This window comes from Urocitellus parryii, chromosome 3, assembly GCF_045843805.1.
Source record: "Urocitellus parryii isolate mUroPar1 chromosome 3, mUroPar1.hap1, whole genome shotgun sequence".
Taxonomy (NCBI): Eukaryota; Metazoa; Chordata; class Mammalia; order Rodentia; family Sciuridae; genus Urocitellus; species Urocitellus parryii.
In genome coordinates, this window is record NC_135533.1 from 134,136,440 (window position 1) to 134,154,206 (window position 17,767).

The 17,767-nt window shown below is 65.8% G+C and overlaps 1 protein-coding gene across 4 annotated transcripts in view; it reads left to right on the forward strand.

The window, feature by feature from the left end:
* Nucleotides 1-2,239, forward strand: part of Scarb1 (scavenger receptor class B member 1) — a 56,118-nt gene extending 53,879 nt beyond the window's left edge. For 3 of the 4 annotated variants that reach the window (XM_026402979.2, XM_077796065.1, XM_077796066.1), the window contains exon 13: nt 1,460-1,546. Coding sequence is in view for 1 of the 4 variants with exons in the window: in XM_026402981.2 (XP_026258766.1) it covers nt 1,460-1,579 (120 nt within the window). In the remaining 3 variants the exon portion in view is untranslated. Of the gene's footprint in view, nt 1-1,459 lie in introns of all 4 variants that reach the window. The other variant, XM_026402981.2, reaches the window with a different exon arrangement.
* The last annotated feature ends 15,528 nt before the right edge of the window (nt 2,240-17,767 follow it).

Here is a 17,767-nt window from a genome sequence, read left to right on the forward strand (position 1 = left end):
CTCCCAGTGGGGCAAGACATACCTGGGGTCTCCCTCCCACAGAACCCAGCCCTCCAGCCACCCCCTGCCTCCAAGGGCAGCCTGTCCCCAGGACACCCGGCCCCTCCTGGGTGTCTAGGCCTCAGCCTGGGCTGGCAGCTCCTGGGGGGCCTCCACCCTAACAGGCCTGGCAGGGGACTCCCCACTTTGCCCTGCACCTGGGGATGGGGTGGCCCCAGGAGGCTGCCTTGCTGGAGAGAAGGGGAAATGGCCTCCACCAGCCCAGAGGGGGTTTTTAAATGAATAAGAACCGGAAGGCCCTGCAGAGCTTCTAAGGGGGGGCCGGAGCCCTGTGCAGTCGGCAGCCTGGGCCACTGACGGGGAGGGGGCCCTCCTGGGAACCCCGGCCCCTCCCCACCTTCTCATTGCCCCCCCAGGTGGGGGAGGAGAGGGGGAAGTTGGAGGGACCTGCTTCACATGCTGGCTCCAGGGCTGTGAGGTCTCCAAGACGGGGTCCCCTTTCCTCCTAAGGGACACTTTCCGTCCTGGGGAGGACCGGCTCCTGCAGGAAGCCCTAGGTCTGCCCACGGGAGGAACAGGGCAGGCCCCTGGGGGTGGTGAGCTGGGCCCTGGTCGGCAGCAGGGGGGTGGGGTTCCCGCTGTCCTCAGGGTAGGGAGGCCTGGGTCGGGGCCTGTCCTATCATCACTGTCCTCTTCTTCTTAACTTCTTAACTCAAACTTTTTTTTTGGTTCAGGGATTGAACTCAGGGGGCACTCGGCCACTGAGCCACGTCCCCAGCCCTGTTTTTTTATTTATTTAGAGACAGGGTCTCACTGAGTTGCTTAGGGCCTCGCTTTTGCCGAGGCTGGTTTTTAACTCGCGATCCTCCTGCCTCAGCCTCCCGAGCCGCTGGGACCACAGGCCAGGGCCACCATTGTGCCCGGCTAACTCCAACTTTTGAGTGTGAACCTAGATAAACTCTCATCCCAAGTCCCTCGACCTCTGTTCTATCTCGTGCTTTTCTGTGTCCTCTGTCCCTCCGTTCAAGTCCCGCGGCCCCCGCCCTCGCCAGGACTTTCCCCCCAATACTGGACGTGTGTGGCTTTGCCAGCTTATCCGAGGCTGGGGGCCGTCAGCGTGGTCTGCAGGGTCCCTTCCTGTCTGTTGGGGACAGCTGCCCGGTGCAGTGCTGCCCTGAGGCTGTGCGTGTCTGTGGGGCGGAGGCCACGTCCAGGCTGCCAGTGGACAGCCCTCTCCCTGCAGTGGTCAGGTGTCTCCGGGGCTCAGTTTCCCTGTCTCTGAGAGGGGTGGGGGTGGGGCAGGTGGGGCACTGAGCCAGGGAGGGCCTTGGTGACGTGTCCAGCCTCCGAGCGTCGGTGTCACCTTGGGCAGTGGGAAGGGGCTCTGTGTGGGCTGCGGGCGGGCTGGGCTGGCCAGGCTGGTGGCGGGATGGTGACCCAGCTCCCCGTCTCTCCACAGGGCAGCAAAGGTGACGGGGGCCAGCCCCCCCCGGGGGCTCAGCCCGCCCGGCCCCCCAGCCCCTGCGCCCCGCTCCTCCAGGACTCCCCCAGCGGACGGCCCCCCAGCCCCACGGCCTGAGCCCCGCCGGCCGCACCCTGCACCCCGCGTGCCCAGGCGCGCAGACACACTCAGGGACGGAGCTGCGCCAGGGACGGGAGAGGCCGCCAGGAAGCCATCAGGAACCTTCTCTCCAGGTGACCTGTGGCCTGGCCGCAGGTGCCGTGGACATTAGCCCTCTCCTGGGAGAGGATGGCCACCACCTTCTACTCCTGGCTCCCTGCAGCCAGCGTGGCCCCAGCCACAGAGGACGGGCCTGTCCCCTGCAGGACTCTAGTGCCAAAGCCAGGCCAGCAGGGCCTGGTCCTGCCCCTCGCCCCGGCCCCTGGGCCTGGCCCGGGCTGGAGCCGCTTTGAGTGGGCCTCAGGAACAAAGGGCAGAGGGTGCCCTGCCAGGCTCCCAGCGCCCTGCCCCGTCACAGCGGCCCCAGGCGAGGGTCCGGCCCTCCTCCCTGACCCACATTGTCCTGTACGCTGAGCCGGCCACTCCCTGGCTGGGTGGCTGCAGCCTACCCCAGCCGCCCGGGTCCCCAGCTCCAGGTGCCCGGGGGAGGTGGGAAGGCCCCGGGACCCCTAGTGCCCCTGGTCCCAGGGACAGCCCAGGCCCCTTTTCTACTGGAAGAGAAATGGGTTTGTCGTGTTTTACAGCTGACTCACTGTGGAAGCAATAAACTTTGTAAGAACCGAGCCTGTGTCTGGGTGTGCCGCCGGGGCCAGGGCCAGGGCCAGTGCTGGGGCTGGTCCTGCCCAGAACTGCTCTCTGGCGGGGGCCAGGCGCTGCCCGCCTCTGCTGCTGTTGCCCTGCGGCCTGCCGTCCCCTCAGGGTCCCCGTGGCCAGCGCCTTCGCCCATTGGTCTGTGCACAGGGCCAGTGCCCAGAGCACAGCAGCCCCACGGTGCTGGCTCTCGGCTGGCCCAGGTTGGGCAGGAGGGCGGGCAGGAGGAGGGGCCCCGCAGAGGTCTCCGTCCCAGGGTCAGGTGGCTGCGAAGGCTGGTGCTGCCCCGTCGAGGAGGACCTTCCAGGGACTGTCCACGAGCCGTGGGTCTGGCTGCAGTGGGGAGATGACTTTTAGCACCAAATGTTGAAAAAAGCCACCGGACCGGCCTCTGCCGGCCACAGCGTCCTGCCTGTCCCCAGGACTTCCTGTCCTCTTGTCCCTAGGATTTCAGGGTTCTGTAGTCAGTGACGCCCGCCCTCTGCACAGGATGACTCTGAGGCGTGGTGACGACATGGGTTGGGTTTCTTGGGACCATCCAGTGTCACCGTGAATTTTGAGTCGGGGCTGGCTGCCCAGGCCGGTCCCAACTCCTGGACTCAGGGGTCCCCCCTCGGGGCTGCAGACGCTGCCCCCACGCCCGCGGGGCTCTTCTGTCTTAGGTTTTGGTCTGGTGTCTCCCGGGTCCCGGGCCACCTCCCTCTGTGGCCTCACCTGGCCGGTCCCTGGTCTGTGGGGAGACAGAGCAGCCCCCACCCAGCCTCCTCGGGCTCGGGCTCCAGCATGTGGGTGGGGCCATCTTGTCACATTGTCACTTACCCGAGAAGCGTCTGTGGCAGACCTGGCCCTGTGTCCTTCAGGGGAGGACTGAACTCCACCCCTGAGCCGCAGCCCAGCCCTAGTGTATCGTAGAGACGGGGCCTCACTCGGTTGCCGAGGCTGACTTTGAACTCATGATTCTCCTGCTTTGGCCTCCCGAGCCGCTGGGATTACAGGCGTGGCCACCGCGCCCAGCTGTCACCCAGCCTCTAGATTTGTTCTCAGAACCAGTGTTTGGGGTCCCCTCGGGTGGGGGCTGAGGTCGGGAGGGCCCTGCCTGGCTGCTGCGGGGTGGGCCCACAGGGCCATGCGAGGGGCCAGGCCTGTCAGGGGCCCCCTTGCAGCCCCGCTGGCTGCCCTGGAAGCTGAGTCCACGGCCCCCTGTCCCCCTCCTGGTCATTTGAGCACTGCCAGGAGGACTCCACTTTCCTGGGTACAGGCCTCATCACCAGCACGTCTGACTTGCCCTCACCTCTGCTAGGACAGAAGGGGACAGGACCCTGGGAGCAGTACGTGTCCTGGGGACCCTTCCCCACGTCCCCTGTGTGACCATTAAGCTTCTGAATGTCCTTCTGGGGTGGAAATCCTTGCTACCACCTTGGTCCCTAACCCAGCCAATGACTTCACCCTGGCCTCAGTGAGGATGGGCTCTGGGTCACCTGCGGGGTCACCCCCCCCCATCCCCTTGGCGGTCCCCCGGGACCCAGGCTGTCAGAGGACCTTCTTCCTGCCGCAGAGCCCCGTGGTGTGACCCTGCTCTCCCTCCCCGACTCCCTCTTCTACTTGGAGTTTTATGTGGAAGGGAGGCGCCGTGCCTCTGTGACCTGGGGTCCCCGGGCCAGGCCGTCACTGGGATCCGTCACCGCAAACGCACTGCTGTCGGTGGGGCTGTCCCTCCAGGGACCTCGGGGCTGCCTGTCCCAGAACCCTCTGCACGCCCCACGATGTCCCCTGGGCAGGGAGCATTGGGCCGCAGGGACTTGCCCTCCTCCTGTCTTGCTCCGGCCCTGCCCTCATCAAGGACACTGGCCAGCGGCCTCCCCCGGAGGCCACGACCTCTCCTGACCACGTCTTGGAAGTCCGGGGCACTTTGTACCCCAGTTGACACTAGAATTTCTAGAGCATCCGATGGCCTGACCCTGGTTCCCGTAGCCCCAACCACCAGGCCCTGTGACAGAACGCCCGGTCCCTGCCACTGTGAGGGACCCTGGAACGTGCCTCTCCGGGCGTTACTGGTTCTCTTTTATATCCCCCCACTCCCTTGCCTCTGTGGGGCCCCGGACAAGTCACACGACCTCTCTGGAGCCCCCGTTTTCTCCTTTTAAAACAGTGCCAGTGTGGTGGCCTATGCCTGTAATCCCAGCGATTTGGGAGGCCAAGACAGGAGGATTGCAGGTTTGAGGCCAGCCTCGCAACTTAGTGGGGCCCTGTGTCAGAATACAAACTTTAAGGGCTGGGGCTGGGGCCCAGTGGTAGAGCGCCTGCCTCGCACGTGTGAGGCACTGGGTTGGATCCTCAGCACCACATAAAAATAAAGACAGACATCGTGTCCATCGACAGCTAAAAAAAAATATTCAAAAAACATTGTTAAAGGGCTGGGGATGGGGCTCAGTAAATTGCCCTGGGTTCAGTCCCCAGCAGCCCCTGCCAAAAAAAGTGAGTCAGACCATCTGCAGGGCAGTAGGAGGACCAGCCCAGGGGCAGGGAGGGGCCAGGTGGTTTTGGTCCTCTGGAGCAATGGGAACGGTGGGTCCCTGCCTCCTGGGTTCAGCATGCTGCTGAGAGGTGGCCCTATGTGGTGGGCCCGGGCTGGGGACTCTGTGTTGGCCATCGCAATGGGGCTCTCCCTGTTCCCTCCTCTGTGGTCCCTCACCAGGCTGCTCCACAGTCTCCCAGCCGCCACCTGCCCTGCGCCACCCACTGTCCACGTAGCAGCCTGAGTCTGTGCCGCGTCCCTGCAGGGCTGGCTGCCTGGCAGTTCTGGGGCCAGACACTAGGGGGCGAGCTGTGCACACGGTCGGTCTGCAGGTGCCTCCCTGGGTGCCGTGGGCCACACGCCCGGTCCCTTGAGTGGAGTGACAGAGGTCAACTTGGGTTTGTGTCCCCACATTCAACAGCCTGGCTTTGGATGGTGTGGTCACGTGGGTGTCTTGGTCTCTGCCAAAGCATGTCCTGAGTAGTCCTAGGTTTTCAAAGGGGTCTTGGAAGCAAGAGTCGGAGTCCACCCCGCACCTTCGCTCCTCTGCCCGCCACGGAAGGGCTCTGGCCTGGCAACGGCTGCCTGCAGCCTCCGCTCCGCCCAAGCTGCTGGGTGGCTTTGGAGCCATTCATAACCTCTCTCAGCCACCTGCTGCCCACCCACGAGGTGGAGTGAAGGTTGGTTTGGGGCAAACCTGAGCCCGGGACTCCCGTGATAGACCTCGATGCTGAGCCTCCAGCAGCACTTACTGGACACCTACTGTGTGCAGAGCACTTGTGACCTGAGGGGTGAGCGGATGCCCCCCGACCTGCACTTCAGCTCTGGTTTGGTGTGCACTTTGCAGCAGCGTGCCCGAGTCACCTTGGGCTGGTTCCCAGGAAGGGGACACCCCTGGCCAAGGGGAGGCCAAGACGTGACCAGGGAGGACAAGTTGGGCTCCAGCAGCCCAGTTCTCCAAGGAGGGCCAGCAGTTGCTGGGCTGTGGACAGATTGCACTTAGAGACGGTCAACAGGGACCTGTGGGGACCTGGCCAGGCACCCACGCCATCCGCCTTGGAGACACGGATGGCAAGACCAGGAAGCTCTCACAGGTGGACAGCCTTGTGCGCAAGCAGACAGCTCCCAAAGAGTGGTTGGTGCCAGAGAGGGAGAACGAGTCTCTGGGGGAGGGAGAGGTCGCCTCCGTGAGAGGGTTTCTAGAAGTTTCCTCTGAGAAGTTCCATGTATGCTGAAAGCCCTCGGGGAACCAGGAAGGGCGTGTGCCAAGGCCCTGAGACAGCAGTGTGTAGAGCAGAAGCGAGTGGGGTGAGGGGGCAGAAAGCCAGAGGGTGGGCCCGGGGGTGTGGAAAGCTCGTGATTCAGGGTTCAGGTGCTGCGGGAACCCACTAGAGGGGCGGGGAGCCTTGGTGAGGCAGGCATGGATGGGGAGGGGTCCCAAGGAGACAGGCCTGACCTGAGCAGGGGGTGGTGCCCTGGGCCGGGGTGGGGCAGATCTGGGGCGTATTTGGGGGCCCGGAGCTGGGACCTGGAGGTGCTGAGAGGGTCCCTGGGAGGAAGGAGAGCGCAGGTCTGGCTCAGGGAATGCCCCAGAAGAGGCCGGGACTCCCTGCTGGGCTGCAGAGAGGGAGGCCAGCCCTGCCCTGCTCTCTGGTGCCCTCCTCCCGCCAGGCCTGCGATGGGAGGCAGAGGGTCAGGGTCAGGGTGCTGGTGGTTGAGCTGGAAGGGCTCCAACTCAGGGTCCAGTCAGGGCCCTGAGCAGTGTCCCAGCCCTCCCGCCCTCCTGCCCGCTTGCCCAGCTCTCTGCAGGCCACACACGGCACTGGGGCAGGACGGGGGGCAGGACTGGGGCCGGGGGCGGGCGGCTCCCCCCACTCTGGCTCTTTCCTCTGCGCCCCGCCTCCCTGCCCGGCCCCGACCTGCCCTTTGCGGCCTGGCCTCGTGTGGGGTTTGTCACTCTCCGCCCCGCTCTTCTCCTGCACTCGGGGCTGTGGGGTTCGGGGCGCAGAACTGCGTCAGTGTTGGCTGGGGACCTGGAGGAGTGGGTGGCCTTGGGGCCGGGGCCTGCCAGCAGCGCAGTGCAGACACGGCCACCAGGGGGCACTGTGGGCCCAGCCTTGTGGGCCGGTGGGTGCGGGGCAGGGGGCCTGGGCGCGGCCTCTCTGGCAGCCGCGGGGCTGAGCGTGGTGACTTTTTAAAAATATTTATTTTTTGGTTTTTTTGTTGGACACAACATCTTTTTAAAAAATGTTTAATGTGGTGCTGAGGGTTGAACCCAGCACCCCGCGTGTGCGAGCGCGGTGACTTTTGAGGCTCCAGATGAATTAAACATAAAAACTGGGAACCGCCAACCCTCCCGCAGCCGGGGGTCCCCGCTCTGGGCTGTTTCCGCACCAGGATGGCCGCACAGGGACTGGATGCCACTGGGGTCCAGGACATTCTGTCGGGGACACTCAACGTGCCCTTGGGGAGGGCGGGGCTGGTCACAGGGAGCGAGGTGGCCAGGTGCTGGGACAGGACACACAGGACAGTGAGGCCGGGCCATGTGCAGAGGCCTCGGAGCTGCCCGCCGACCTGCCCTGGGGTGGCTGCCGGTCAGCACTGCCCGCTGCCCCCGCCTGCGTCAGGACTCTGCTGCTCATCCAGGTGCCACCTTTGTCCTCACTGGACGGTCAGGAGCGGGGACAGCAGGTCACCCTCCGCGGTCTTGCCTGGTGGTGAGCGCAGATGGCAGCTTGTGGCCTGTCCCGGCTGCGTCCGGCTGCTGCTGCACATGGTGGCCCAGGGCCTGGCCATGGGGACCCCTGTGTCCTCTTTGCCTCTCCGAAGTGGCACTGGGGACCCAGCTTCCAGGCCAGCACCCCGGCACGGCCAGCAGCTCAGGCAGAGCCCAGCGCCACCCGGGAGGAGACCGCAGGAGCCCCTGGGGACTCGGGGCTCTTCCCAGGGTCCAGGGGGACAGAAGCAGGGGTCAGCGCATCTGAAACAGTGCTGGGCTCCGCAGCCCGGGACGCAGGGGAACAAGGGAGGAGGGGGACAGGGGACGCGCGGGGAGCCTAGGGGCCGCGGCCGGCTGGCCTCTGGTTCCTCCCAGGCTCTGGTTCCTACCCCTACTGGACACAGCCCTGCAGGTGGCGTGGACACAGGGGGTCCTGGTGGTGGCTCCCTGGTGGCCTGGAGATGTCTCTGCCTTTTGGGATCGCCCCTCCGCTCCCATGGCCACCCATCTGCCCGGCCCTGCCCGGCCCTGGACGGTAGGAGGGCCTTCCTCTGGGGACGGGGACTCTGATGTGACACTAGCCTCCCTGGCCCTGCTCGGGGCCTCTGGCCCTGGGGCAGCAGCAGCTGTTTGAGGGCCGGACATGGTTTCCCCGTGACATCAGTGCTGGCCATGGGCAGCAGCAGGGGGGCCAGTGCTGGGACTGAGGCCGCCCAGTGCCCTGTGCCCCTCAGGTAAGTGGCCTTGCCCTGCTGTGCCACCTCTGCCCAGCAGGAAGACCCACTCCTGCCGCCCGCCCCGCCACAGGCCCTCACGAGGAGGGACGGCTTCTGCATGTTCACCTGGAAACAGTGGGCAGTGGCCGTCACGCGCGGGCCAGCTGTCCCTGACGCCCAGGGCCACTCACGGTCCTTGTGCAGTCCAGTGGGGCTGAGCTGCCGTGCCCACGGCAGGTGGGTGTGTCCTGTGGAGGGAACCGTGTGGCTTCGTGGAGGGCCGTTCACCTGCCCGTGGAGGTGACCAGGAGCTTGCTGGGTGAGTGGCGGCTGCTGGTGTCCAGGCGGAGGGCAGGTTGTGACCCGCCCAAAGCTGGCAGAGGTGGGGTCAGCCAGCCCCGCCAACCAGGACAGCGCTCTGACCCTCTTTTGGTTTGTTGAAGTGCCAGGGATTGAGCCCAGGGGTGCTCGGCCACTGAGCCACGTCCCTAGCCCTTTGTGATGTCTCATTTAGAGATGGGGTCTCCTCGCTGAGCTGCTGAGGCTGGCCTTGACCAGATCCTCCTGCCTCGGCCTCCTGAGTCTCTGGGATCGCAGCCGTGTTCAAGGCGCTTGGCAACCTTCACGACCCTCAAGGGGGTGCTGCAGACACCCTTCCCATCAAGACCGTGTAACGGGGTACTGGGTGCGAGAGCCAGGCCCGTGGGCCACGTGGGCCTTCAGTGGGCGGAAGCGGTTCTGGGCACACGGTCCCTGGCCACTTGGTGAAGGGCAGCCCGGCTTTGCCCCTGCACACCCACCACCGCCTTCTAGAAAGCAGGCCACGGTCACCAGATCCTCCTTGTAGACAATTTATGTCACATGAGGAAATGGATTTTAAAAATGTGACATCTCCTGAGTTCAATCATTGGCACCGAATTCCGGTTAAGAAACTCCTGTGCAGCCGGAAAGACGGACACAGTGCCGACGGCGCTTGCACTCGCTCGGGGGTTGTGGGCCCCGTGTACCTGGGCCGCGCTGCCCTTGGGGCGTCCAGTGGGCGTCCTTCACCAGCCCAGGCCACTGAGCATGCTCACAAGGTAAAATGGATCCAGTGGCCAAAACACTGACCTCAGGTCTCTGAGGTCACCACCACGAGGGTCAGGCCAGCGGACTCGTGGTCCCCAAGGTGCCCGGTCCCGATCCTGGGGCCTGTAAACGCACTGCTCTCCATGGCCCGGGGCTCTGCTGACGTGGGGAGGTCAAGGTCCTGCGGCGGGAGATGACCCTGGGCCACCTGGGTCCTGGTCAGAGGGAGGCAGGGCCGTGAGGGAAGCATGCCCCTCGGGGACAGTGGCCTCCTCGGGGACAGTGACTGGGAGAGGTGGGCAAGGGCCTCCCAGAGCCACTGCAGGAGCAGCCAGCACCCCCCAGGACTGCAGAGCCCCGAGAGGATGCTCCGCTGCTCTCAGCTGCTGGGTCGAGGAGCCTGTCACAGCCGTCCCAGGAAGCCGAGGACGATGGCACCGACGGCCAGCACACGCAGGGCCTGTCTGCCGAGGCCTCGTTCACGGGACTCTCTGTGTGAGGCCACGAGCCCCCCCACTCTACAGACGAGGAAGCTGAGGCACAGAGAGGGTGGGACACAGTCCCAGGTCACACAGCCAGGGGCTCAGTGTAGACTGGGACGAGAAGCCACCATTCCCATTGTGTCCTGTGACGGGAAGGCAGAAGGCCGCCGTCCCCCGGGGGCTTTGTGGGCCCCTCTCTGCCGGGTCCCTGACCCTCCCTGGAGGCTTCGGAACTTGGGGACCCCTCCTCACTCCCGCGGAGCCAGGGACGCTGCCCAGGCCCCTACAGGACCCCTCCTCACAGGGCTGACTTCCTGGGGTCTGTGCCTATCCCTTGGCGCAACTGTCACAGTGTGTGCAGACCCGGGGTTGGCAGGCTCTTCCCTGCTGGGGGTACCCTGCCCCTGACTGGGGACGTGGGACATCAGAAGTCCACCTGGTGTCTGCCACCCCTGCCACCCCCTGCTGCCGCGTGCAGCTTTGTCATTGAGGAGGCAGGACACACAAGGCCCCCGGTGCCCATTTGTCTCCCTCGTTGGCAGGCGCTGAGTGACCCGGTCAGCAGCAGGACGGGCCTCTCCAGATCAGCTACCTGCGGCCACTTTTGTAGCATTACCTGCAGAATTGTAATTAAGAGATAATGTCACTGGGAGGACGTCGTCACCGGGTAATGGTCTCCCGCGGCTTCCGAAATGTCAAGGCAAAGTCACGGCATTAACCAGGAATGAACACTGGCGGGAGGCGCCTTGGTTTCCGCCGTGGGGACCTCAGTCCTGCGGCAGCCATGGCGCAGGGTCCTCTAGGGATGACGGAGGCCAGCTGACGAGGTGGCCCGAGGACGAGGGCTCTTGCCGGTGTGGGAGCCCGGCTGCCCGCGGGTGGCGGTGCCTGATGGGCTCGAGGGGGGTCCGGCTGCCCTCCCTGCCCAGGACCACGGACCTGCTCTGTGTGGCCGAGGTGCAGGTGGCCCGGGTCCCAGGTCCGGATCGGGCAGGGCCTTCTCTGCAGCTGGCCGCTGTGGCCTGCTGATGGGCGTGGAGAGGGCCGTTCTCTGACAGGTCCTCTTCCTGCCCCCGTGGGCTCCCGGGGACCGGCTGGTGATGCAGCGGCCACCCCTGGACAACCTCAGTTTCCGCATCGCCACCCAAGAAGCAGGCAGCGGGGAGGCATGGAGAGGGGCCTCGCTGTCTAGGCGGCACACACAGCTGGCTTGGTGGCTGGCGTGGCCGAGGCCTCTGCTGCCCACTGCTCGGGGTCTTTCTTGGGTACAGATCTGCTCTGGCAGCTGCCCAGCTCCGTCCTGCTCTGAGCGAAGGCTCAGGTGCCCGGGGACCAGGCTCCAGCTGCTGCCCAGGGCTCTGTCCTACTGCTGGCCACCATCCAGGGCCTCCAGCCTGCCCCTTCCCCTTGGGACGCCTCCCCCAGGAAGTCCCCCGGGGGCCCTTGCCACAGTCCTCAGCCCCTGGGTCCCTGTCTCCCTGAGCTGTGCGTTTCCACCGGGGCCTGTTGGGTGGTGACCCTGCTGTCACCTGCCGGTGGATCACACACACCACCAGCCAGTGACTCTGACAGTGAGCATCCACTGGGCTCCTGTGTCCGCAGGCCAGCGATGGAGGCCAGGCTGCCCCACGGTGGTGCTGTCTGTCGGCTGCTCCCAGGGGGACGTCGGCAGGGACAGTGTGTCAGCCCGCGTCACTGTGACCTGGTATCAGAAAGCCACTCGGCGGACAGAGGATGACTGCGACTCTCAGTCCAGAGGCCCCACTATGCAGGCCCGAGGTGGGGTAACACCGTGGTGGATAGACCTGTCCACCCGTGGTGGCCGGGGAGCGGAGAGGGAGAGAGAACGGGACCTGGACAAGGCACAGTCCCCAGGGACACGCTCCTGAGGCTCCACCCGTCCTGCAGGCCGTTAGCCCGAGTCACGGTGGGTTGATCCCTGCGGTCAGGGCCCCGCGGTCCTTGCTTGGCCCCGGCATTGCCACCAGGAGATGCAGCCTTCAGCACACGGGCCCAGGGGATGCGTCCCTCCAAGCCACGGCGGCCAGCAGCTCCCTGTGCCCGGGCGAGCCTGCAGAGGGGGCAGTGGGCACAGGCCGGGGCCACCTCAGCCAGGACTGGCCTGTGCCACTGCTGTCCCCTACGGCTGAGAACAATGAAAACGGAACACAGCCCCCGGTGCCACTCAGACGTCCCAGGCCTCCGACACCGCCGGGCGCCCACAGTCGTGTCCTTGTCCAGGTGGCCAGGGCGCACGGCTCTTCTGCCAAAACCCACCGGAGCTCATCTCCAACCCCAGGACAGGAGGCTGGTGTCCCCGGCTGACAGGTGCTGACACCGTGTCCTCTGCTGGGGCTGGCCATCTCAGGCGGGGAAGACCCTCGGCTGTGGGCATCTCCCTGGGCAGGCCCTGGTGGGGCCTGGGCAGAGGGGCCGGGGTGGACCCAGGCCTCGCAGCCCAGCCCGGCCCTTCCTGCCATGTCTCCACGGGGGCATGTCTCCCTGTGGGGCAGCCCGTGGGTCTGGACGGGTGGTCCCTGGGGATGGTGGACAGCAGGGTGACTTGCTGTGTCCCAGAGACGAAAGGAAGACACAGTCGGGGACACTGTGGGGCAGGCTGAGAACAGGCCGTCATGGTCTGTCCGTCTCTCCTGGGCCCCTGGGCCACCCCGGGGGCCTCTGCAGTCAGCGGTGCCTGCTCCAGGTTGGGGACAGAGGAGGCACGCTGTCCTGCACTGGAGGTGCGAGGGCCAGAGCCCATCCAGCCATGACCGCAGAAGGGCTGCGGAGGCCCCACCATGGTGTTGTCACTGCTGCTGGCCATGTCCTCACAACTGCCCGCTGCTGGGGATGAGGCCGGGAGATGCAGGTCCAGACATGAGGTCCTGTCCTGGTGCAGACAGCCTCGGGGCGTGTCCTCCTGTGTCACACACCGCGGTGTCAGTCTTTGCAGTCAGGAGGCCCCGTGGAGACATGGCGGGAAGGGCCGGGCTGGGCTGCGAGGCCTGGGTCCACCCCGGCACCTCTGCCCAGGGGAGGCCGGTCCTCGTCGTCCTGCCTGCCTCTGTCCCCCAAGGGGGACCTGCTTTGACCTAAGGAGTGTGGGTGGGTGGGCCCTGGGCTGCTGCCTACCCCGAGAGCCCTGGCGCCGTCCTGCGGTCTGTCTAGCCCAGCTTTCCCTCGGATCCGAGGGGGACGGGAAATGGCAGGACCACCAAGCCCAGCTCATAGGGAGGTCCCGCCGGGCGGCAGCCATGAAAGTCACGATGGAGGTTAGGGTGCTGGGTCTTCGTCCAGCCGCATGGGGCGGGGGGATGAATGGTAGTTAGTGGACACAGCTCCCGGTGCCTCCTTCCACAGGCAAGAAGCCAAGGTCCAAGTGGACGGGGACCTTCTTGAGCTGCCCTGGGGCTGAGCCCCGTGAGCCCCAGCCCTGCTGGCTGCCCTTGCAGTTTTCCTGAGCACCTACTATGTGCCTGGACTGGAAGCTGGAGCTGCCCAGTGGACACGGCCCTCCACCTGTGAGCTGCCCCTGTGAAGGCACCTCTGTCCTAGAGGGTCAGTGCAGGTCCACCGTGAGGCCAGTGGGCCGTGCGGTCACCTGCCTGCCGAGCCTCATGGCAGTGGTGGCTGGGGGGCGAGCCAAGGGTCCCCCCGGAGCTGAGCAGGGAGCCCCCCGAGCACAAGGACGGTGGGGCAGAGAGACGGTTTCCGAAGAGGGAGCGCTGGTGAGGGGGTCAGTGCTGGCCACAGGAGGACCAGCAGTGCCCATGGACCCTGGCCCAGTGGAGCCCCAGCAGTCCTCAGCCTCTGTGCAGCCCCCAGCCCCCACAGCCTCCCCGCCCCCCGGCCTCCCCCAGCCTCCCCCTCCCCGCCCCCCTGCTCCCCCAGCCTCCCCGCCTCCCCAGCCTCCCTCGCCCCCCCCCCCGGCACCCCCCCACTCCCCGCCCGTGTCCCTCCGGCAGCTCTGGGAGACCAGCTGTGATTTATTCCTGGGCTGCGCGGCCACTTGCCGTAAGGTGCTGCATCGCGGACAGTAAGTCACAGGCCATTTGTCTTTTTGGCGGCTCCGACAAGATGGGCAGCTGAGCAGACGGGGCCTCTGGTGGACACGACCAGGGACGCACGGAAAACCAGGGGACCTTGAAATTGGCTTTAATTGAAGGGGGAGCAGCCGGGCCTGGCAGGCTCGTGGGGGAGGGGCTCACCTCCCGAAGGCTGCAGGAGAGCACCACTGTCCCCTGGGGAGGGGTGCCCACTGTGCCCTGGGGGAGGGGTGTCCTCTGTCCCCTGGGGGAGGGGTGTCCATTGTCCCCTGAGGGAGGGCACCACTGTCTCCTGGGGGAGGGGTGTTCACTGTGCCATGGGGGAGGGCACCACTGTCCCCAGGGGAGGGCACCACTGTGCCCTGGGGGAGGGGTGTTCTTTGTCCCATGTGGGAGGGGTGTCCTCTGTCCCCGGGGGGAGGGTGTCCTCTGCCCCGTGTGTCCCCTCTGTGCTTGCCCTGACCGTCTCCCCGCCTGTGCAGTGGAGACGCAGTGGGCTCGGACACAGCCCTGCTGCTGCGACAAACAGCTCCACCACCTCACGGCCTCAGACTGCAGGGTTGGCGTCTCATGTGTGCCATGTGCCCGAGGGTCAGCGGGGGCTCTGCACCTGCCCCTCATCCTGGGACCTGGACGGATGGAGCATCAGGGACCTGGAGGCCACCAGGCAGGGCAAGCAGTGCGGAGTGCAGGAGGGGCCTAGCCGGTCTCCTGCCCGCTGTCCCCACGGCCCCAGGTCTGGGTTCTGCTCACATCTCAGGTCTGGCAGATCACGAGGCCACGCCTGAGTTGGACCAGAGGCGTGTGCTAAGCCCGTCCCGCGGCTGCCAGCGGGAGAGCCGGGAGCAGGGTCACCTGTCAGAGCGAGCGGCTCTGCTTGGCATGGGGTGCGGCTCTCCTCTGCCCTGGGGTGCTGACCGTGCCCTGATCCACGCTGTTTCCCCGGCCACAGTGATTGGCCACAGCGATCGTCCCCAGCCCTGGCCACGTCACTGCATGTGCCGCAGACTCGAGGCTGCTAAGAGAGGGACTGGCCAGCCTGGCGTGCAGAGAACTCCAGGCCAGCACCCCACAGGAGAGCCAGGCCAGCTCGGAGGGCCTGGGCCAGCGCTTCCTACCCCCACTCTCTCGGCCTCCAGAACAGCGCCCGGCATACAGTAAGTGCCCAATAATTTCATAATTCCTCTGAAATGGCTTGGCATCCTCACACGCCCTGGAGGACCTCAGAGGCAGAGTCTGAGCAGGCCTCACACAAAGCGCTGCCCTGGTCATGGCCTTGACCGCCCACCAGGTGCCCTGCCTCTCAGTCATCTGCTTTGGAGGCATCTTCCCTCGTCCTTCTAGCTGCTGCCCCTGGAGACATCCTGGGGACAGGCTCCTGGACTTCTCTTTTTGCAACATAAATTTAGAAGCTTCTAGAAGACAGCCCATCTGCATCTGCCACTTGGAGACCTGAGTGTCTGTTAGGGTCCGTGCTCCACAGCGGTGACAGGGACGCCCCGATGGGCACGGGTTAAGCAGATGCAGGTGGGTTTGACAGAGGAGCCATGGCAGGCGGCTGTGCCAGGGACCCCGAGCTCCACGCCACCGTTGTTTGAGGACTGGGTCCTTTCCTCTTGTCCCTGTCACCCGAGGCCCAGCAGAAGTGGAGTCGGAACTTGATCCACACTGGGGTCTCAGGAAGGAGAGGGGACCCTGGAGTCCTCCCTGGTGTGCACGGAGGTGGGAGGTGGCGTCCGACCAGCAGGGACCTGTGTCCAGCTCCAGCTGCGTTCCTGCCCCAGGAGGCCCTCCGGCTGTTGCCTTGCACACCTGGGCTCCGATACCCTGCTCATGAAGTGAGGAGATGGGCTCAGGAAGTCAGGTCACTGCCCAGGTCACACAGCAAGGCCATTACAGAACCAGGGCCTGGAGCCAGGCTGCCTCTGGGGCCCGGGAGGGCTGCTGCTCTCTGTGCTGCCTGGCCTGCGCTCCCCCCTGGAGCCTGTGCACAGGGCAGCAAGGAGGACCGGGTGGGAGGCCGGGTGTGAGGAGGAGAGGCCGTGCTGTGTGTGTAGGCGTCCAGACAGCCTGGAGCTCAGCTGCCCCGTCACAGGACATTCTGGGGCCCTGGGAGGCCTCTTGGAGGCTGGTGCCCGAGGTCAGCTCAGAAGCACGGCATGTCTCCCAGGCAGCCGGGCTGGGGGTCTCCTGTGGGCTGGGGTCTCCTGTGGGCTGGGGTCTCCCGTGAGCTGGGGTCTCCCCGTGAGCTGGGGTCTCCCCGTGGGCTGGGGTCTCCCCGTGGGCTGGGGTCTCCTGTGGTCTGGGGTCTCCCGTGGGCTGGGGTCTCCCCATGGGCTGGGGTCTCCCATGGGCTGGGGTCTCCCCGTGGGCTGGGGTCTCCCGTGGGCTGGGGTCTCCCGTGGGCTGGGGTCTCCTGTGGTCTGGGGTCTCCCGTGGGCTGGGGTCTCCTGTGGTCTGGGGTCTCCCGTGGGCTGGGATCTCCTGTGGTCTGGGGTCTCCCGTGGGCTGGCAGCCCTGGTGGGCTCCTGGCCTCCCGGTGCCCCTCCCTCCTGCCTGCAGGCCTCCTGGGCCTCTGAGCCTCAGTGTCCTCTCCGCTGAGACGGGCTGAAGGCAACTCCCATGGGGGGTGGGGAGGGGGCTGTGGACGGCCAGCGGCCCTGGGCTGTGTCTGGGTTTCTCCAGGGAGGGGCAGGCAGCTCTGACCCCCGCTCAGCCCAGGCCCAGGAATGTCACCGTGTGGCTCCCGTGGAGGGCAGAGGCTGGGCAGGGAGCCCCTCCTCGCTGCCCTGACAAATAGAGAACAGATTGGGCCTGCACTGCAGGGCGAGCCGCCCAGACCTGGTCAGTCCCCAACAAAGCAGGCTCTCTTGTGGAGTGGACGCAGGCCAGGGCCGTAGAGCAGGCAGCCCGGCCGCCTGGGGCACAGTGTCCCTGGCACCGCTTGCCTGGCCGGGCCTGACCTGGCTTCCTGCTCTGCCCAAACCCGCCCCTCTGGCTGGGCTGAGCAACTGACCGCTCCCTGCCCAGGTGTCCCTCAGGACTGTGGTCCTCCTCAGAGGCTCCTCCAGGGAAGTTCTGCCTTCCATCCCTCCATCCCTCCTTCATCCCCCTCCCAACGGCTACCCCTTCAGCTCCTCTATGACCTGCAAGTGTCCCACAGCCGGCCACTCCCCCGGCTGGCCACTCCCCCAGTTGAATTCATCTGTTCATCAGATATTTGTGGAGCAAATTCATTCATTTACCACATATTTGGGGACCCACTGTGGGCCAAGGGACATTCACTGGCTTGCCAAGTGTCTGGGGACCCACTGTGCGCCGAGGGACATTCACTGGTTACCAAGCATCCGGGGGACCCCCTGGGCCTCAGGTGCTGGGGACCCTGCAGGAGCAAGTCACCTTCTCTGCCCTCAAGCCCCTCAGGGTCCAGCAGGCGACAGAAGTTTGACAATCCCGTGTTGCGGGCACTCACTGGGTGCCAGCCATGGGCAGGGCTGGGGGCCTGGGGGTGGCCAGGGAGGGCAGCGGAGCCCAGGCCAGGCTGGGAAGGCCCCCCCCGCTGGGTGTGGCTGGGGCTGTGTCCTGCAGGGCTGAAGGCCAGCAGCTGTGGTCAGCGCGGCACGGCCTGGCGGGGAGCCCAGACTCCAGTTCCCTTCTGTGGGCAGCTGCTGATCTCGAGGACTCAGGTCCTTCCTGCTGACCCTCCTGGTCTTGCTGGGGGATGGTTCTCTTCTCTCAGCATCTGCAGGTCCCGAGTGGCTGGCCCCGCCCCCTCCAGGAGCACGTGACCGAGGTTGGCCAATCAGACCATCCCATCCCCTGGTCTCAGCCTTTAGTTCAGAGGAAGGTCACATGATCCAGGCAGGGCTCAGTGACGTTCAGTCTGGGACCGACTGAAGGAGACAACTGTTTCTAACGGGGTTGGGGTTGGCGAGCGGATGGGATGCAC